The sequence below is a fragment of the Lissotriton helveticus genome, chromosome 4_1 (genome assembly GCF_964261635.1).
Source record: "Lissotriton helveticus chromosome 4_1, aLisHel1.1, whole genome shotgun sequence".
Taxonomy (NCBI): domain Eukaryota; kingdom Metazoa; phylum Chordata; class Amphibia; order Caudata; family Salamandridae; genus Lissotriton; species Lissotriton helveticus.
In genome coordinates, this window is record NC_136063.1 from 1,926,492,459 (window position 1) to 1,926,515,051 (window position 22,593).

At 40.3% G+C, this 22,593-nt stretch overlaps 1 protein-coding gene and 1 long non-coding RNA gene across 5 annotated transcripts in view; one reads left to right on the forward strand and one right to left on the reverse strand.

The window, feature by feature from the left end:
- The window catches only part of ADGRG4 (adhesion G protein-coupled receptor G4), a 1,842,483-nt gene that overhangs the window by 1,059,219 nt on the left and 760,671 nt on the right, over positions 1-22,593 (forward strand). For all 4 annotated transcript variants that reach the window (XM_078688599.1, XM_078688601.1, XM_078688598.1 and 1 more), the window contains exon 12: positions 11,904-12,036. In XM_078688599.1, coding sequence (XP_078544725.1) covers positions 11,904-12,036 — 133 coding nt within the window. The remainder of the gene's footprint in view (positions 1-11,903; positions 12,037-22,593) is intronic.
- Positions 1-22,593, reverse strand: part of LOC144829444 (uncharacterized) — a 104,627-nt gene that overhangs the window by 45,045 nt on the left and 36,989 nt on the right. The window lies entirely within an intron of this gene.

The window sequence follows — 22,593 nt, forward strand, 5'->3', positions numbered from 1 at the left end:
CTGTCCTGCTGTTTGTTTGTGGGCTGACCTGCAGTTGCTTTGCTGCTGTTGCTGTGTCCCCTTGCTTGAAGAGATGTCCAAGGACCTGAGGAGAGCTGACATCCTGTTAAGAAGTCACAGGAACAAAAGGACTTCACCCCCAGCTTCCTCCTGAACTCTTCTGAGTGAGTTCTGCCCTTCCTAGAGTGTTTTATCCAATTGTAGGGCCTCTGGAAGTTGTTTAGGATAAAAATACAGTAGTAGTGTTCCCTTAAAGGGAAGCGTCCGCACATTCACTAAGCAAACAGTAATCTAGCAATCATTAAAATATAAGTATCCTACTGTGTGTCTGTACACGAGTGCTAGGTTAGCCCCAAACACGTACTACCCAACGGTGTTGTCGGCACAACTGAATGTGCATCCAATTTGAACACAAAAACTAGGGCTTTTACAGCACACCACCAGTCCTTATTTAGTCTTGATTACATTTATCACACCTCTGGGTATAAATGACCCTCTACTACAAATGGAGACAATTCAACAATATTGATTAAACAGAAATCCAGAAAGATCAATCTTCTTGCTGTCCAGCTTTCTTTATTCATATTATAAAAATGTAAAAACTCCCAGCACACGATTTGCCGACACGTGTTTCGTCTTTTTCAAGGCTGGAATGTCAAACAATAATACAATAAATATACTATATACAATACATACATTTACATAAGACAACATATACACTCTGAACATGTCACAATATTTAAAAACTATATTCATAAACATATACTTATATATACATGTGCTTGTATTGCACACAATGATAAACCACATAACAACACATACATAGTACATGCATTCCTATTGCATACTCATCAAGATAACATGTGTGAATAAGGTGTACATGTTAACCACATACTTCCTATGTAAGTATAGAAATAGACAACATACCCAAATCACCAGAATAAAATCAAAAAGTGAGTGATAAGACAAGCATAAGTGAAGTGACAGGTATTAGAGATGTCATAAGCCCAATACCACATCAAATCATGGTGAGCATGCCTAAAGTCTGTGCATAAGTAGAGTATGTAACAAAAAAGAACCCACCATGTACGTTGAAATCAAAAGCCAGGATTATAAATGGACCACAATTGGTCTTGCGTAATAGTGTGAATGCCGGAATCACCAGTCTGCCAATATGCGCTCCCGAATCAGTTCTATGAAATACAGAATTATAATGATGCAGTGTCACAACAGTTGCGGTACCGAACGACGCAAGAATGGACATGAAATGACCATAACGACATCCTCATAACCCTGTCCACTTATCCACAAGAAAGCATCAATGGTGGCCCTGGTCCAAAAGTGCCCCGCAAGGTTTATTGTGACCACTGACGCTACCACAAATCAACACAAACTGACCCATGCACCAATATCAATATCATTGTTCTTAAATCACAATGACTCTCTTATCAATTTAAGCCCACCGTCTGCTCCCCCTGTTGCGGTGGGTTGACCATAGATTGATGCCTAATAAAAAAACACAATCGGTCCAATCACCCAAATGTCACAAGTGGAACCATGGGCACAGTCCTGATGTCCGTCCAATAAGTTCAGATAGTTCAATAAATTTCAAGGCTGAGTGCGGGCAATCATTTCACCTGGAGAATTAAAATACGTATGTCACGCATGCATAGATTCCATATCCCTCTCAAATCCCAATTAAAACTGTCTCTGGTCACCCTAGTGCATTCACCATTAGACTCATTCACCTCCTCTATGGACAAAATTCATACGGTCACGTCCAGTAGTACATGAACAGATCCCCGTAAAGTGCACCAATTGTCCTTTGTTTGCAACCGTAAATGGACCCTTATTGATGTCCCTGCTCCAATGCGAGCTGTAACCTACAATAATAGAATATCAAAAACAAAACAGGGAGTTCCCCCTTAATCCTATCTGGGATGGGGTTTACAGAGTTGCAACAACGAGAAATCCCACCTAGTCTCTGCTATGTGGCAGCATATGAGTAAAGAGACCTTATGTCTCAGAGATAATTAACACAAGAACCATTTAGTCATGCTGGAGGCAGTACAATATCATATCAATGCACACACATATATATTTTTCGTGAGGGGAGTTCTATGTCAAGCAAATATGACCAAATGTGGATTTTTTGTAAAAAATTTGTGTTATTTTTATTTATTAAAAACATGAGAGGGATAACCTCAATTAGAGACACAAAATACAATATACACTGTTACAGAATGAGTAAAAACATGTTAAAATTTTATAATGACATCATAGAAAAACCAAAAAAAAGTCGACGCGGCGTTTCGGTGCTTGCATGAAGATATGACACCTTCTTCAGGACGGTTAATCTATTGGAAAAATATTTATACACATTTAATACATAGACTCCTCTTAGACCTCACATAATTACAAAATATATCAATGTTTAGATATGGTGCAACTAGTATATTATCTACTAATACCAAAAGGTATATTCATCTTTGCTCTCTACAAACAGCGCTCAAATTTAGAGTTCTGTAGACGATACCGACTACACATTTTAATACTTTTCTGTGATGTGTAAGTATCAATCCATTCTACAAGTACCAATGCATGGAACAGGAATAGGCTATTAACATACCTTGTTAAAAAACAAATGTTGTTCAAATAAGAGATCACTCCATTTGGTTTCAGGAAAAGTGCTCTTATGGCTTCCACTTTATATGAGTAAAAATGGCACCTAAATTGAGACAGTATGTATACTTAATAATCTTTGCCGCATTTTCCAACGTGATAGTGTTCACATCTAATTTTGTGTTTCAATAAAGCTATCTCATACCTGTTGTTAAAAATCAGGGCTTGTGATAAAGCTGTATGGAGAATGGCCACCGTATCTTTTTCTTAAACAGGTTTCCCAGTGAGATTACCTAAACAGAAATACACACCTTTATTCAAGAAATTTAACCTCGGTTGTCTCCATGAATACCAAAAAGTTATTTTTATAAAGATTTTTACCTCTTTAGTCGCCGTTATTTAAAACATGGGGACTTCTATCTTCAGAGGGTCGGCAAGTAGTATTGTATCCTTTTACTTTTTCGCCTGGGATTGTCTTTTATAATTAGAAGTATTCTGTCCAGAGGGGGGAATATGACAAAAAAAATGAAATTCAAGTTAGCTCCCTCTCTATATTTTGTAGTCATTTTACCAAATTATAGTGACCTGTCATTAGCGGATTGTGAAAATTATCCCTAACTGCTGAGGCATCACACTGATCTATGAGTGTGTGTATGCACCGGAGCATAAAGTTAAAGATTTTTTCTATGTCCATTTAAACATGATTATATATATTCTCATTAGTCACTACATTATATACGCCTGTTAGTCAAGGGTAGGGCAAACGGATATTTTGCAGAAACAGTGATTTTTCTTTTTAAACAGAGGTTATAACGTGACTATTTTACGGGCGAAACCATCCCCAGATATTTCCCGGATGCTAGCTTCCCGTGTAGCCCTAAGGTTAAGGACTTGTTCCCCGCTTACCTTTTGTGCGAGTGTCGGCCTCCCTGCCTCCTCCGTCATACAGCTTCCGGGTCCCGATATTCACTACTCTCCTCTTCCCGCTATTTATGTTAGTTGTCGGGGAGGTCAGGGGTTAGGTCAATAAACTTACCAGGAATAACAATTGCCGCACGGATTTTTTTATTATTAACTCATTCCGGATAGAATACTCTCGCTGTTGTATGTAAGTTAAAAAGTAGCCGAATTAAAAAAAAATTCGATCATTTTGACCTCGTATTTCTTCATATACGAAGTATCTATTACTCTATTGTTTAATTTTTCGGCCATTTTGAAGTGGCAGATATTCGACCTTATATACGTATAAAGGCTTGATGTTCCGTCTTCAGAACCACCTATGTTTATAATTTGTTGGTACTTAGAAGGATAGCCTGTTGTTGGATACGTGGTCCGTTGTTTATATTATATGATAGTCGATGATGCTGGATTCTAGTGTAAGATGGTATTCTAGTGCAGAAACGTCTCCACTGAATATAAACCTATATTTCCCACATTAAAAGATGACAGAGTTCTTTCTTTAGAATAACTTAATTACAATATATTTAATATGGGTAGGGAATTCGGTCCTCCGAGTGGCCCCCTTTATATTGTGGAAACGGAGCGGCCATCTTGGATCGGGAGTATTCTACTAACCTTCAAAGATCACATAATCAATTGTCACCCATATTATTGTATAAGGAGATATTTTTAAATATCCTATTACCATTTAGAAAGAATTAATAGTTCAGTATTGAGTGTATTCTGGGGTTTCACTTATATATTCAGGCGCTAGTAAGTATGTTTCAAGACGGCATGAGCAGGATTGGTTTAGCATCATAGTCTCTCCCAGTCCTCCTTGGAGTTCAGTCCTTTACGTACAGTATTAAATTTTGACATAAAAAACTGTTCCCTTCTTTTTCTCTTGAGGGTAAGGTCTCCACCTCGTATAGTGCTTCTAGTGATTTCTAGTATGCACCATTGGAGGTCCTCCACTTTGTGTTTTAGGGTATTCCAGTGGTCTACTAGTGGTGCTGATTTTTTAGAGGTCCTAATTGCTGATCTATGCTCATTAATACGTATCCTAATCTCCCTAGAGGTTTCACCTACGTATGCTTGATTACAGGGACATTTGATCAGGTATATTCCATTTTTAGTTCTACAATTATGAAAGTCACCTATCTTGTGGGTGGCGCCATTTACCGATATTATGGGCCCTTTGATTATACGGTCGCAGATGCCACAGTTCCCACATGGGAATGTTCCTGTTGGCAGCGGAGTATTGGCAATGCTAGGTTGTTTTGGAACAGGAATCTCTCTATATGTTTTAACTAGGCTGTTCCTGATCGTTTTGTTTCTTCTATAGGAGAACATTGGTTTTGGTAAGATGAAATTATTTTTGTTGGTCACTAAGTGCCAGTTGCGATTAATTATATTTTTTATTGTATTACTGAGATTGCTATGGTTAGTGACAAAAGTCAAGGGTAATGATTTGTTTTCAGTTTGTTCCTCTTTCTCAAAGAAGCTCTCTCTATTAAAATATTTTGCTCTTTTGTACGAATGTCTGATTAATTTCCTTGGATATCCCCTGTCGATGAATTTCTGTTTTAATATCTCGGCATGTTTATCATAATCCACATTCCCTCTGAAGATAGAAGTCCCCATGTTTTAAATAACGGCGACTAAAGAGGTAAAAATCTTTATAAAAATAACTTTTTGGTATTCATGGAGACAACCGAGGTTAAATTTCTTGAATAAAGGTGTGTATTTCTGTTCAGGTAATCTCACTGGGAAACCTGTTTAAGAAAAAGATACGGTGGCCATTCTCCATACAGCTTTATCACAAGCCCTGATTTTTAACAACAGGTATGAGATAGCTTTATTGAAACACAAAATTAGATGTGAACACTATCACGTTGGAAAATGCGGCAAAGATTATTAAGTATACATATTGTCTCAATTTAGGTGCCATTTTTACTCATATAAAGTGGAAGCCATAAGAGCACTTTTCCTGAAACCAAATGGAGTGATCTCTTATTTTAACAACATTTGTTTTTTAACAAGGTATGTTAATAGCCTATTCCTGTTCCATGCATTGGTACTTGAAGAATGGATTGATACTTACACATCACAGAAAAGTATTAAAATGTGTAGTCGGTATCGTCTACAGAACTCTAAATTTGAGCGCTGTTTGTAGAGAGCAAAGATGAATATACCTTTTGGTATTAGTAGATAATATACTAGTTGCACCATATCTAAACATTGATATATTTTGTAATTATGTGAGGTCTAAGAGGAGTCTATGTATTAAATGTGTATAAATATTTTTCCAATAGATTAACCGTCCTGAAGAAGGTGTCATATCTTCATGCAAGCACCGAAACGCCGCGTCGACTTTTTTTTGGTTTTTCTATGATGTCATTATAAAATTTTAACATGTTTTTACTCATTCTGTAACAGTGTATATTGTATTTTGTGTCTCTAATTGAGGTTATCCCTCTCATGTTTTTAATAAATAAAAATAACACAAATTTTTTACAAAAAATCCACATTTGGTCATATTTGCTTGACATAGAACTCCCCTCACGAAAAATATATATGTGTGTGCATTGATATGATATTGTACTGCCTCCAGCATGACTAAATGGTTCTTGTGTTAATTATCTCTGAGACATAAGGTCTCTTTACTCATATGCTGCCACATAGCAGAGACTAGGTGGGATTTCTCGTTGTTGCAACCTACAATAATAGACCACAACAGATAAGAAAAAACCCCAAGACCTCATCCTGTCAATATCTAAATGCTGTTCCATGTCTCACACTCACCTTATAATTAGCCAATCTGTCCTCCTTTACTGGTATACGGAGACTATACTGGTGTTACTATCCACCGCTTAAAGCGTTACTCTATTGGAAATTACCAAACACATATCACCCCTTCCCACCTTGTGCGGTCCAACTATAGTACGTTGAGACCAAGAGCAGCAATCATTGATTAAAAAAACTCCAACTAGATTCAAATTAACTTCAAACATCCACGGACGGAGCCGACACCCTCCTCATCACTAGCTCTTCACTCACCTTACAATGTTCGTAATCAGCAACCGATCCGCACGTCCCTGCAGTCCAAAGGAAATGAGCAAGGCGGCCAAACTGCTATTTATGTGTGAGTCAATCCCCCACCTGGTGAGCCACATTGTCTTTGACGAATCCAGCAACATAAAAAACGGTTATTGGTGTCTCCCAATTGCACGTTAGAGTGGCAGCCAGTTTAACCTTCCTAAATGGCTATTCAGGGCATGGTAAACATACCCTTGTTATATGATGTAGGGTGCCGAGATTGGCTTGAAAAAACAGAGTTGCCGTTAAAACCAAGATGTGTTCCCCTGGCTCATTATATACCCGTAATGACCAATAATTGTCACGCTATCAGCGGCGGTGTCTGTTAAACCCGTGAAAATGTCTACCGGTAATTGAGGGTTGAGGACAGAGATCCTAGTTAGCTATCTGCGTGCCTCCTGCAATGATTCCCATAAAGCGGAGTAAAGCACAGGAAACCGGAGCTGAACCCTGTGGTGTTCATATTAAATATCAAGGAGGCCATGACACTAAACCGAAGTTCGCAAACAACTCAAAAAGAGACACCCAGTAATGTAGAATTATGCATTGAGCTGTTATTGCTTCTTTGACAGTATCTCCCTCCAATGGACTTGCTCTGTGTGTTAGTATTAAGAGCGAGACATAATAGCTTGAGACAGATAGATAAAGAATTGTGAGACAATCTTGACTTATGAAAGGGTGGTATTGTAGATCCACCCTAACAAGTGTATAAATATTATGTACCATCACACAAAGAAATGTCTGGAGTAGAATAGCCTTAAATATATATCCAATTAACCAGTCTGGATACAATATTAAGGCATCCCCCTGCAACATCAGTTCAGATATCAACAGTATTACAATGTGTCTTAGATGGTCGCCATCATAGTGTGTAATCACATCCCTATTGCATGCTCCTACTAGTGTCCTGATATCAACATCTCCAAATAGAATTTAGGGCTTGATAATTAATGTGAGACCATATACCAGAATCCTGGCCGTTCTTCTACATTTCAGTCTCGCAAAAACACGTGGAGCTCTTGATCAGTGTTTAGTCCCTTGTCTACCGCTCGCAGTTTGATCAGCCATTTAGATTCAAGTTTTCTAAGAACCTCGTGGATTTATCTCAACTACAGCGATTCCATGAAATCTCAGTGACAGTATTTCAGAATTGGCATGCACATTGTTATAGTGTGCTGCTATGGGATAGTTCTCATTGTGGTTACGAATGGCTCTGACATGCTCATGTATTGTCTCTTTGAGCGGTCTTATCATGCTGCCAACGTAGATTAGATTGCATTGGCATACTATGCAGTAAACTGGATACTTAGTATTACAGTTAATAAACTGCTGTATATGATGAGTCTGTTTGGTGTTGTGACAAAATGCCTTCTTTATATCTTCCGCAAACTAGCATACACTGCACATGGGTCAATTCAATTCAATATTGCTTTATTTCGATTTTGGTTGCAAATCATAAAAGCGTACAAAACAAGTCATACATGAATAAATATTTAAAATGAGAGAAAAAACAATATACAATATTTACAAGATAAAATCTTAAACGAATTGGCAACCTGCAAATTGAATTCGTATAAAAGTCTTAGCATTACTTGTTATAGTCTTAAAATTCAAGTTTCAGTATTATACAAGGAGCGATCTAAAGTCAAACGGTGGCGAACAAGACATTTAAGGAAACTTGCCACTAAAAAAAACAGCCGCTCACCCTGTAACAATTGTAAAAAAAGCAATGCTGGACGATATTGTATAAAACCGGCGCTCCTTAATATAGGTATGAGCCATGTTTTCCTAAGCTTATGGTAAAAAATACAAAAAAATAAAATATGAGCAGTAGATTGTGACGAGACACCGTCACAAGGACAGGGGGGAAGGACTTTTGTCCAGTTATTCCTGGTAGGAAACGCAACCAATCTGTAAATAGAATTCATTCTAAGCCTTACCAACAGATAGCGCTCATAACTCGTGGTGTTATAAGTGAGGTACGGCTGTATAGTGGGTTCCGCTCGTATGAGCAAGGCATGAGTAACAGAAGGTTTGGTGATCGCACTCATTAGCCTCAGATTCTCTAGATGGGCCAAGCATTTCTTTTTTAGAACCTTTCTCGGTACCTCACGAATTAAAGAGGGATTTAGATAATATTGATCCCACTCCACGCGTATCGTCACAGAACCTGTCGCTGGGTAAGAGCGTCGCACTACTAGCTTGCGGTCCGCATCAACGCATTGAGGGGCCGCGAGAGGAGAAGATCAACACTGCGCCGCGCATCGTTGCAGCACCAAAGATCGTCACCGTCCCGTAGATCGTCGCATCGTGCCTGCGCGAGATGCTTCCTACCGAACCTGCGCACTGGAATCCATTCAAGTTATCGCATCCCTCCCCATACAGACTGGATTCATCGCAACTCTCCCGCTGCGTGCAGCGGGGCTGTGCCATCGCCTCCCCATGGTCTCAGGAGTGACGCATCGCTTGTTTTTCAATGCTGCAGCTTCCACCTGGAACTTTTGTCGCTTCTACAGGTACTTTGGGTTAGACGTGACGCAACTGTGGATTATTTTGACTCAAACCCAAGAACTCTTTGGAAATCATATTCTTGAACTGTGCATGTTGGATTTTCGTCGTTTTGGTCTTGTGTAGTTTAGATAAAGATACTTTATTTTTCTAAACTGGTGTGGAGTCCATTTGTGGTGTTTTCACTGGGTTACTATGAGTGTTGGTACAAATACTTTACACATTGCCTTTGATAAGCCCGCCTGCTCGTGCCAAGCTACCAAGGGGGTGAGCAGGGGTTAACTAAAGAGTGTATCCCCCTTACCCTGACTAGAAGCAAGGGTCCCAATTTGGACAGTGGTACTTACCCCTGCTAACTAGAGACCCCCAGATCTATCATGCTTGAATAGTACTATGGCCTTCTCACAATATCACCACTGATCAGAGGCAGCAAGCAAGCAACTTGCAGTCTGGCGAGGACCCGCAATGTATGATCCCACACCGAGGACCAATCATTCACCAATTCTGTGTGGTTGTGAAGTGCAGGTAATCTGGCATTGAAGATTCCCTGCAGATTGCTTGCTGCCTCTGATCAGCAGTGTCCTGCTCGGACATTTTTTGAAGCAGATAAAAAGCGAAACACTGTTGCAGAAAAAAATGAACCTTTTCGAGGAAAGGTTGCTGTAGCAGAGGATATTAATTAATAAAATAAAAATAAAGTGGAAGACTCCCCTCCAAAAAAAGGAAAGTTTACACGAAAATGTATCAGAGAAGTCAAACTCCTACTGATCATTGTTGAGTCTTTCTGACCTACAAAGTGTTTTAGATCCGTTATCCTAACCTGTGTTGTCTCCTAATAACAAACGCTGTGTTGTATCAGCTCGAATGTCTACAGAGCAATCACAATGCAACATTTTTTATCTTTTGCATCTGTGAAATTGCTTACTTGGCTTTTCTCCATTTCCATCTTCTCCTTGTTTATCGTTTCATTTTTTCTCTATCTGCACATAAGCAGCCTTCATTCACATGCAAATTACAGAACAGTGCTGAATGGAAACATCACTGTGTTTCATGCTGTATGAAATGAAAAGCATTACTATTGCTGGATTCTGAGAATGATATGAAAACATTCTTACTTTTCTTCTCTACCCACCAACTCTTTCATAATTCTTTAATGTCTATTGCTCCTGTATTACTCTTACACTTTACTCTACTTATGCCTATTCTTACTCAATCAGACTTACTCTTACTACTTCACCTGATTAATCCTACCCTCTACTCCTCTACCCTCTACTCCTCTATCTTCAACATATTCTTACCTATTTACTTTGCCTTAATCCTATTTACTACTACTCTTACTCCTCCTTACTTCTACTCTTACACCTGCTCTTGCACCGACACCTTTTTCTTCTTACTTATATTCACTGCTACTCTTACTTCTACTTATGCTTAATTTGACCCAATCCCTAAATATTACTACAATTCATATTCCAAGTTGCCCCCACTTTTATGTGTGCATGTTCCACTTACTTCATACTCATAACTACTCCTGTGTACTCCTATTTACCCCCACTCTGAATATTATTTAGTTCTACTTTTTACTATTCATTTTTCAAAATGTAATTTAACATTAACACTTCCTACTACCTGTTTTTGTTTTTATTCCTCTTACTTTTACTTACTATTATCATACTCCTGCTCATGCTTGCTTCTATATCTACCTCTACTTTCTTATACTCTTTATGCCTACTCTTGTTCCTAATTACACTTATCTTTACTTCATCTTCTTCTACTGACTTCTGCTATCACATCTACTTACTCTAATCAATCTTATTTACTCATACTTATGTAAGCCCCTACTTACATATTCTTATGCCGATCTAGTCCTAGTTAGGAATGGTACTAGCTTGTTGTCCTACATATGCCTACTCATACTCCAACTCTTTTTCTATCTACCCCTATTTGAATCCATTCTTTTGCCCATTTTCTCCTACTCTTACTTAGTCTTACTAACTTCCATGGTGGATGATGGGCACAAACATGTCTCCATTGTCCATTGTCACCGTCACCGTCATTCATCATTCATCCATCCATTCATCCATCCATCCACAGCGGCATTCATCCAACTATGTAACAAGACTCAGCCATCTAACCACCTACCATCGTATGCACCATGGCAATTCAACCATCCATTCATTCTTGTACGCAACCACATAAGCATTAATCTATTCATTCACCTAAGCAACATCCACTTGTGGCGTCATGCACCTGTATGTCTGCGTGTGTCTGTCCATCTAGGTCTTGTCTCTATGTATATGAGTGGTTGTGTTTTTTTCGTATATGGTGGTGCCAATTTTACCAATACGTCATTTGGGACTGAGAGAGTTGCATGCCATTTGTAATACCCTCAACCAGTCCCAGATTTTTGTATTAAATCACATTTGGCTGGCTGGGCTGCGTAGTTCTATGCTTTTCTTTTAAGTGTGTGGGCATGTAGTTACTGCGCTGGTGTGTAAATAACCAGCACTAGCAGAAGTCGCCAGACTTGACCATGCTTTATTGTTACATAGTTTTAAAGTTTGAATAGTTTCATTTTATATGTTTCATATGGAAGTGCTCTGTGTATTCAGTGTTATCCTCTGCTAGGCTTTGCCATCTGATGGCAATGTTTAGTCAATAACATGCCATTTAAGTGGGCTTTAGTCTCTTCATTGTACAGCTATGTAAACATGTCTTTAAAACAAATCTCTTTGCAGCTCTCGGATCTTGTCCACCAGAGTGCACCCCTTCCGAAGACAAGGGAGACTACTGCTGGGGTGGGACCCAGCCAAAGGAAATGAACTTTCAGTCGTGTAAGAAAAATGCCGAAGAGCAGGCTTCGAGAGAGTGGTAAGGCAAAGCTGCCCTCCTGCAGCACATTGTTCACAGCTCATATGCAGAGGTTTAACATTACTAGCGAGAATAAGTCAGTCAAAGTGAGTTTATTTAGACCTTGGTCTTTAAAACATTTACACATACAAAGTACATAAAATTTGTAACACTAATGTTCAAGCTAAAACAGATCCTAAACATCCGAGCATAAATAATGTAAGTTCCCCAGACACGTTACTGCAAGATACTCAACTTTTTACTAAAACTTCATTCACACATAATATACCTCGCATATCCTATATTTATAAATAGCTGCTTGCTGACTTTCCCTGATACCCTACTTCTTTAAAATTGGCCAAAATAATTCCTTCCGTTGCGCTAGAATCCAAAGACAATCAAATAAAATCTGCATTAAGTCCCCTTTCATTCTTAAACCACATTCACAAGTATTATTCTCATCTGAGAGAGTGGTGTAAGGATCCTGGCTCCTACACAGAACTGTGCACAGAGACCCAGGACATCAGTGAATTGTGGTGTACCAGAAACTCACCTCAGTACCTAGAAAACCCCAAACAGCTAGCAACCAATGATTAGACAACCTAGAACATGCGACTTAGGACCAACTCAGGAATGATGGGAAGTGAGAACACTCTTTCTTGATACTCTCATACCAGCCCACAACAGGAGTAAATAAGAGACGTGGGTAAGGTTAAAATATTTATTTTAACGACGTGCTCTCATGTGCAGTATCTTTGCCAACATAGGCAGACATATGATTAGAAATAATATGACCAGCATTGTTGCAATTCCATAAAATACAAAGGGAGAAATCATATTACAATGATGGTGAAAACAAGTCTCATAGCACCTATTTATAACACCCTCCCTATATAGGAACTATGGTTATAAGCTATAGAAGGTCTCTTAGGCTTGTTTGGGGGACCCCATTACCTCTCAGCTCAGGAAGAGCGAATCACATCAGGATCAGCAAAAGCTCTCTGCATCCCTGGGAACGGAAAATCTTCCAAGTGTGTGAAATCATGACTGCAGTGTAATAATAAAGACACCAGGATTTCAGTTAGCTCGCAGCTGCCATTTGTTGTGTCTAAAAAACATTAGCCGATCAGTTTGAACAACAGCTACCATGTTATGATAACCTTGACAGCTTCAGCACTCACTGTGCAGACTAGGGTCACGATATAAGTCTAGGGATGTCAAAAACAAGCCTTTCCCATGTGAAGAAATTCGCGCAGCCTAACGGTAAAATGGCATTTATACTTCTAATAAGCCATGCTAACATAACATGTGTGCAAACAAGGCTTATGCCACACTACAAGAGATCCCTCAGCTTTTAAGGTTAAAACCCGCATCTCAGTTTTAAAAGCCACAATCTTAGATGTGCATTAGGTAGGAGTTCCAAGTAGGGGTGTGTTTCCTCATCCAACCATGGAGTTATCAGAGGAGATACGGATTTCTTGTTTCTTAGGTATCTCAAGTCATCTTCCCTGACCATGATTTTTTCAACATTCGATAGCCTGCATTGCTAAGTGTCATATTGTCTGGCACATTCAGTCTTATTGTTAGTTTAATAAATAAGTCATATATCTTTTCCCTGACAGATCTTGCCAAATTTAAGTCACTGTTCTATTTCACATCGTGTAGAAATTTTGGGGAATCTGCATTATTTATTCTCATCCAGAATTTTATCGTCTCCTCAAAAGTTATCGTCTCCTCGACCTCCGCCAATAAAATGTCAAAGGTAGTGGTAAGATTTTCCCCCCAAAAAACTTTTATTGTACGCTGTATGCCCCCTTCAATTAGAAGGTCAATTTCAAAAAGCCTATCGGGGGAGCTACTCCACTGTCAGCTGTCTCGACTACAACAAAGGTGTCAGTCGCTGTCACCTTCAGTAGTGGATGCCGTGCCTATCGCACTATGGTACTATCTGCTGTCCAACAGTGTCAGTGCCCATGTCAGATTCCGAAGCTGTCTTCTCACTATCTGTGGCATATCTCGCTGTTAAAGCTGCAACTTTCTTCTTTTGAAACTGAGGCCTTTGACGCGGTGAGTTGTCCTGCTTGCCTTTTCCGTCAGCCTTATGAGGCTGCTCACGGCTCTGTTGGGCGCCTTGTCCTCTGCCGCTGCTTCCTCCACCGGTGGGTGAGACCGATGTTTCCTGCAAAGAGCGAGGAGAACGTTGTTCAGGAACCTGAAATCTACCAGGTGACTTAATCGTAGTGCTGTCGCGCAACTCAAATGTACGCTCATTAGAGGCAGGTGTAGGTGAAGCAGAACAGGACCCCTATTTCTGTTTCCCTGTTTTTTATTCTTACTCCAATTTTGTTTCTGAACTTTCTGGCGATCATCTTTATCAGAAGACGCCGACTGAGTTTGCTGATGTGCTTGTTTTTAAGCAAACGGCTTAACACCCAAACTAATACAGCCAATGGTCTTACAAGCCTCCGTAATAATTTTCAGTAACTGACGGGGTTTCTCTGCTTCGGGAACATCACGCACAGCATTAGACACCTGGAAACTTACTGCATCTCCCTTAACTTTAGCAAGGTTTAGATCGCGAACCATGTCAAACACTCCCACGAGTCGCATTTCCAACTCTACAGTCACGTCCGGACCGTGTTCATCCTGAACGCATTTAATAACGGAGGGCAAGACAGCCATTGACGGGGTGCTGAAGCACCTAGTATAGACACTCCATGTGGTACAGTCATTTACGTCCGGCAGTAAATCTTTCTTCAAACTTATAGTAAGGATCCTGTGTTTCTCCACAGGAGTGGTATTAGGAAATATTACCTCCAGTTGGTCAAATTTCTCGGCAAGCTAGAAAGGCATCTCATCCTTATCCTGGGGACGCTTGCCCTTAACCGCATTAACCATAACGGGACCAAGCTTCAGCCCATTTGGTCCAACTGGATGAGCCGCACCACCAGGGGCCCCACCCGGGAAGTTTCAGGAAATATAATAAACCAGACCACTTATTACTGACACAGCAGAAGCATAAAGGGGCCTTAATTCAGCAGCTGTACAACGCCCCGCACAATGGTGTGGGGTATAACCAGCTAAAACAGGCCAAGAAGCGCAAGCAATTGACAACGGTCCCATTCTAACCACTGTGATAGCGTGGGGGAGGGCACCATTAAACCAAACGTTATGCTGCCAAACAGAAATCGGAACTTCCTGTGTCCTATATGCAGCATAATCTGATGGCACGGCAGTCGGAGTGTAAGTATGAAACACATTAGTATTAGCATCTACCGCAGGAAATGTGACCCACGAGTAAAACAGCTCAGACTGGTAAGCGGCGTCAGCAGATACAACAAAAACCACTGCCATGCCTTCCAAGGAGACGTTGAAACCCTGCAAATGATTGCGCACCACCAAGCGACTGTGCACCAGGATATTAACGGCAGACATATCTACACAGAGAAAGTTAAGTACAATGCAATATAATGAAGCACAACTGGGAAGTAATTCAATAGAAAACCGTTTTAAAATATCAAGTTTGAAAAGACCTATGTAACTACAGGTAGGTTTATCCGTCACTACTGTCAACCGGAAACAATAGTGAGGGGGTTGTGGACTGATACAAGCACTACTCAAGAGTCTCATACTAAGACCACTACGTTAGGTGCGCCATGTTGCAAGGATCCTGCTCCTACACAGAACTGTGCACAGAGACCCAGGACATCAGTGAATTGTAGTGTACCAGAAACTCACCTCAGTACCTAGAAAACCCCAACCAGCTAGCATCAGTGTCACATTAGCTCTTCGTCCTATAGCAAAGTAACCAAGGATTAGACAACCTAGAACATGCGACTTAGGACCAACTCAGGAATGGTGGGAAGTGAGAACACTCTTTCGTTATACTCTCATACCAGTCCACAACAGGAGTAAATAAGAGATACGAGTAAGGTTAAAATATTTATTTTAACAACGTGCTCTCAGGTGCAGTATCTTTGCCAACATAAGCAGACAAATGATTAGAAATAATATGATCAGCATTATTAAAATTCCATAAAATACGAAGGGAGTAATCATATTACAATGATGGTAAAAACAGGTCTTATAGCGCCTAGTTATAACACTCTCCCATTATAGGAACTATGTTTATAAGCTACAGAAGGTCTCTTAGGCTTGTTTGGGGGACCCCATTACCTCTCAGCTCAGGAAGAGTGAATCACATCAGGATCAGCAAAAGCTCTCTGCATCCCTGGGAACGGAAAATCTTCTAAGTGTGTGAAATCATGACTGCAGTGTAATAATAAAGACACCAGGATTTCAGTTAGCTCGCAGCTGCCATTTGTTGTGTCTAAAAAACATTAGCCGATCAGTTTGAACAACAGCTACCATGTTATGATAACCTTGACAGCTTCAGCACTCACTGTGCAGACTAGGGTCACGATATAAGTCTAGGGATGTCAAAAACAAGCCTTTCCCATGTGAAGAAATTCGCGCAGCCTAACGGTAAAATGGCATTTATACTTCTAATAAGCCATGCTAAAATAACATGTGTGCAAACAAGGCTTATGCCACACTACAAGAGATCCCTCAGCTTTTAAGGTTAAAACCCGCATCTCAGTTTTAAAAGCCACAATCTTAGATGTGCATTAGGTAGGAGTTCCAAGTAGGGGTGTGTTTCCTCATCCAACCATGGAGTTATCAGAGGAGATACGGATTTCTTGTTTCTTAGGTATCTCAAGTCATCTTCCCTGACCATGATTTTTTCAACATTCGATAGCCTGCATTGCTAAGTGTCATATTGTCTGGCACATTCAGTCTTATTGTTAGTTTAATAAATAAGTCATATATCTTTTCCCTGACAGATCTTGCCAAATTTAAGTCACTGTTCTATTTCACATCGTGTAGAAATTTTGGGGAATCTGCATTATTTATTCTCATCCAGAATTTTATCGTCTCCTCAAAAGTTAAAAAGCTCCATGTCGTTAGGCCAATCCCATTCCTGACAGCCTGGACCATAGTGGAGAGTGGCAGGGGCAATAGCCCTTTTAAACATTTACCCTCTTCATTATCCCAATTTGTTTCTACACTTCTACCAAATACCTCGTCTCTGTATTGGAACTGTGGCAGAATCATTCCTTCATATGCTGCCAATAAGTCCCCCCACTGATGGTAAAACATTTGCCTGCAAGGCTTCAATGTGCGCTTTCCATGACAAATTATTCACAAACCACATACTTATATCTACTAACTACCTTGATTTTAGCATTACTTGGGAACCAGTTAAACTTTAACTTATTTTTCCCATATGGAAGCACTTTAGTTTTCTCCATATTTATTGTTAATGTTTTTCTTGATACAGGAATTTGAGAAAAAAACATCTAGCTTTCTCTGCAGTCCAATTGCCGCCAAATTCATAATGACTAGATCGTCTACATAAAGAAGGCTGCTAACATTTACCATTCATTTTGGGGAAAAGGCTGTTTGGTATGCCAACGATTTTTGGCAGATCAGCTAAAAATTAGGAGAACAACAATGGTGCCAAAACTAGCCTTGCCTGAGGCTGTTCCGTAAGAGAGACCCATGAGTATCTAATTCAACTTGTGTCCGATTCTCTCTATGTATTTCCTGTACAATCAACAGAAAATCATGTGGTCATTCATAATGTCTTAGTGCTTCCCACAGTAGGGCCCAATCAACAGTGTCAAATGCCGAACGGAAGTTGACAAAATACCAATTTAGCCCTCCCTCCCAAACCCCCCCAGCTGTACTGAATTTTTTTAGCTATGCCCCTCAAACTAAAGCAATGATCTGCTGTGGATTGTCCCTCCTTGAAACCGCCTTGCTCAATAGGAATGATCAGATTTGTTTCTGTCCATTCTTTCAATATCCCCAAAATGATTTTCGAGACGTTTTTCCCACCCGCATCCAACAAATCAATTTCCTATAATTTTGGTGGGCTGAGGCATTTCCTTTTTATAAATGGGTTTAATCACCGCCCCTGCCAACTGTCTGGAATAGTTCCTGTCTTTAAGATTTTTTGAAACAGGGGTAGAACAGCCTAGACCATCAGTTAATGTTTGTTTTCACTATGACCGCCGGTAGGTTATCTGGACTGCCTGCTCTTGTAAATTTTAGTGATTATATGCTCTTCCTATTTGTTCCTATGGAGAACTGCTCCCTTATTTCATCATGTATGTCAAATGTGGATGGTAGCTGGGCATTTAAAACTCCTTTATTGTACACTTCTTCTAAGTATACAGTTCATGCTCCTTCTTCCACCCGACATCTCAGCTTTCCCTCTTTTTTTCACTAGGCCGTGTTGCACCAACTCCTACAATTATTTTATATTATTAGTTTCAATTGTTTCAAACATGATTTTCCAGCATTTGTCATGGTAAGTCTGTTTCATACTAACTGTCAACCTTTTTAGCTCTCTTCTTAACTCAGGGAGACATGTTTTACCCTCCTTGTTCCATGAAAATCTTATATACCTTTCCAGTTTCCATATTCGCCTTTTTAGATGTCCACATTCCTCATCATACCAGAGGTTTATATTTAATGCCTTTAACTCAAACTTTAAACATGCTACCATTTATTTAATTATATCCTCATACCAACTGTCAAATTGTGCAGGTATCTCCTCTTCTTTGATCACATCATACTCGTGGCGGAAAGTTTTTAACAAGTTTAGGTGCTTCTCTGTTATCCTTCTAAGTAAATGTCTTTGAAAGCATATCTTTAAGGGTCGCTCTTGCTTTCATTCATGGAGGATTCCCATATTTATCATTGTAAGCAGAGGATAGTAATCACTATATTTGATGCATAATATCTCAAACTTCTTGTCTTGACTATATGCTCAAGCATAGACAAAGACATACAGCCAGATTCATCATTGTAAAATCGGCTCGCAAAGGGCCAGATTCTGAGAACCCGGCCCTTTGCGAGTGCTATTTTTGCATTTGGGATTCATCATCCCAAATGCAAAAATCGCAATTACAGAAAGCGCAAAATTGCGAAGAATCGCATTTAAGGAATCTCAATTAGAGATTCCTTAAATGCTATTCATGAACCTTTTAAAAATTGCAAATTCGCAATATGGGGCCGCTATTTACTGCGAAGTGTAACTTCGTGGTAAATAGCGAAAACTTAGAAAAATGCACTTTAGTGCATTTTTCTAAGTTGCATGTTACACACACACATGTCCTTTGGACATGTGTGTGCGCAACACCTGTGTACATTTGCATTTCAGGGGTGCTACAGGGTGTCCTTTGGACACCCTGGCACCCTTGAAATCGCTTCCTTATTTGCGATTCGCTATTTGCTATTCGCAAAAACGGAATTACTCCCCATTCATTTCTATGGGCCTTGGGCCCTTAGGAATGAATGGGGAGTCATTCCTTATTTGCGATTCGCAATTTGCGAATCGCAAATAAGGAAGCTGTAGAAATCGCATTTAATTGTGCGATTTCTACATGAATCCCGTTTTGCGAGTCCTTAATAGCGATTCCTTAATAATCGCTATTAAGGACTCGCAAATCGGGACATTGATGAATCTGGGGGATAGTCAATTGGGCAATTCCGATGAATATACAGAAAGCTTTGCTTTTCTGGAGTATCCGTAGGTACACGTCCATTTAAACTGACTAAACCATTTGAGGCAAGGAAATTTAGCAAAGAAGTGTCCCTCATCATTAAAGCACTTTCAGGATAACTAGCTGGGTATATTTTAAATACAAGCAGCATTCCTTCATACATTAAATCAAGCATGCAGAGGGTCAATCTATGAATAAAATCACCTAGCATTAGAAGCAGATGCTGAATGTACACTGTAAAGGGTTTAATTAGGTCCTCGTTAAACATTATCATCTCTCCATCGTAAACGGATGAGTTCTTCACTTTCAAATAAATATTAAAAACAATAATGCAATCAGAGCCCATTTTAGCATTAAGTAATTGTATGTAAAAACCTAGCATCCAATTGCTTTGGCATAAATTTCCCATACTTTAGAGGCAACTTTTGTTGATATTAGTGTAAGAATACCACCGAGAGACGTCATGGGGAGTTTTTTATTGCTGTCGCTGATACTTGCACAAATTAGTCTATCTATCTGGGGGGTGCTGCATTCACAGCCATGTTTCCTGGAAACACAGGATCTCATACTAGATTGTTATCTGTTTAAAAATCTGCTGTTTCGTTAAATTCTTGAATCTGTGCGTGTTCCAGGAAATCATTGTAATCTCTAGTGACTTTTGCTTAAATCATGTCTACCCTCCTTATCTTCCTCCTCCCACCTAAGGCAGGCATACTTACTGTGGCCTAATCTGAACTGCCCCTCATTACTGAAACCTTCTTGTGCTCAGATCATTCTCATGTCACCTTCTCTATAGTTTAGTTTGTAACTAGTGCTTTGCTGAGCACCGCGAAGGTCCAGTCTAACTTGATTTTCTTGAAGACCGCCATAGCATTGTAAGAAACCCACCGTGGGAGTTCCACTGTTGTCAAGCACCTCTCTTAAGAGAATTTTTTTCCTTGAGTTTTCAGTTTTCTTTCGGAAGGGTATCTGACCAGCAATGAAAATAGTAAAATCTTTGGGCCCGATTCACAGAATGAACTTAAGACAAAATCCTAAACTTACTACAATTTGGTATTCACAGAATGCACTTACTACTTTTGGAATTCACAGAATGCACTTACTACTTTCGGGATTCACAGAATAAACGTACTACTTTCGGTATTCACAGATTGGATTTAAGACAACTAACTTTACGTCCGCCGCCGGGGAGTCATTTACGGCTCAAAATCGTAATTTACGGCACTGCGCCGTAATGTACGATTACGGGGTGTATATTACGATTACGGGTCGTATTTTACGATTACGGGGCGTAAATTACGCTTTTGGGCCGTTGGGCATGTTCGCTAAGGGGAAACACCTGGCCAAGGTCCACCCATCCCCCAACATGGATCAGCTGACACACAGCAGCCAATCCCAGCCAACAGCTCCATTTTGCCATGGTGTATGCTGCCACTGCCTACCATCCCCCACCACACTCCAGCTAAAGCCTTATTAACACTAATTGGCCAGTACCACAACACACATAAAAGCAGCACACAGTGAAGGAACAGGTTTGGCCACAGAGAGACTGTTACGACAACGCTTCCAGTGCCAGAGACCATGGAGATGCGCAGAAAGAGAAATTTCTCAGCAGAGGAGACCACCATGCTCGTGGAATACATAGTAAGGCACCACAAGCGCCTATATGGGCTACCACCATATTGCACCAGTGGTGCACAGAAGCAACAACTATGGCAGCAGATAGCCACTGCTGTCTCAGCCCTGGGGGTGGAGAGGCGAAGTGTACAGGACATAAAAATAAAAGTGGCAGGACGAAAAGCAGAAAGTAAAGGAAAAGTACTCCGGGATAGAACTGAGGAGAGTCCTCCCTGCTGCATGCCCTGGACCCCGCATCCAGCTCACCCCACTGGAGGAGGATATCCTAACAACTATACACCCCCACTTGGTCCATGGGCTGCCTGTTAGTGACGTCCGCTACGTGGTACCAGGTAAGTGGAATGAAAAGCAAAAGTGCATGAAGAGATTGTCTGTGTTACACTGTCATAGTGATCATGGAAATTGTCCAAAATGCATTAATATATATGGTTAGTCAGAGACTCATGTGTCACCCACTACGTAGCACCACAAGTCCCGGAAACCTTTGCTTCCGAAAAGGCTAATACCCACCACCCTATTAAAAACATGTGCACAGTACTGATGCCATACATACACAACCCAGCTAATTCAATAACTGTACATAATGACAGAAAATGTGCAATGACAAATGGAAATTTAAAATTATGTTAAATAAGTAAATTAGCTAAAGACAAACATTAGCAGGGAAGCTCCAGTACCAATGTGACATGCAATTCAAGCCTTGCGCAAACACGGATGTGTCGTGTACATATGGTGGTGCACTGTGGTGCAGGGATAAACAGATGTGTGTTGAATCTGATGCTGTCTAGGGGGGCTTTGCTGAAGTTGTGTCGCAACAGCGTTGCAACTCCAACAATGTCCATGCACTGCCCATACCTAACGTGCTGTGCCACTCCTTACGTCTGCTTCAAGCAGGCGTAAGGTTGCGTCGCAGCGGCCTCTGATAAGTGATACTGTGAAATCACGTAGATTACACTGACTCACTTGGACGCGGCATATCCCAAAGGAGTGCACACCCTGCCTACCTCCAAGCTGACGTTGCGCAGGGCCTCACAACATGACGTTTCACCCTAGTAGCGTCACGTTGCAAATAATCCTAAATGTGTTGTCTGTTGTAAACCACTGTCGTGTCACAGAAGTGATGCAACAACAGTGTAAATAATTTTTCTAGGAGGTCGTAAACCTGCCACAAAATCTCCAAAAAGTACTTCACCCTGTGCCAGCCTAAATCACAAAGTAGATGGTGAGAGTATCCTCTGATGTAAATATGTCCAACACATATCCTGTTGTCCAATTCCCACTCTGCCACGCCATTCCATCCCCAACACACCACTGTTCCTACCTGCCCTGTCTGCGGCAGTTCCGCACAGTACTGTTATCACACAGA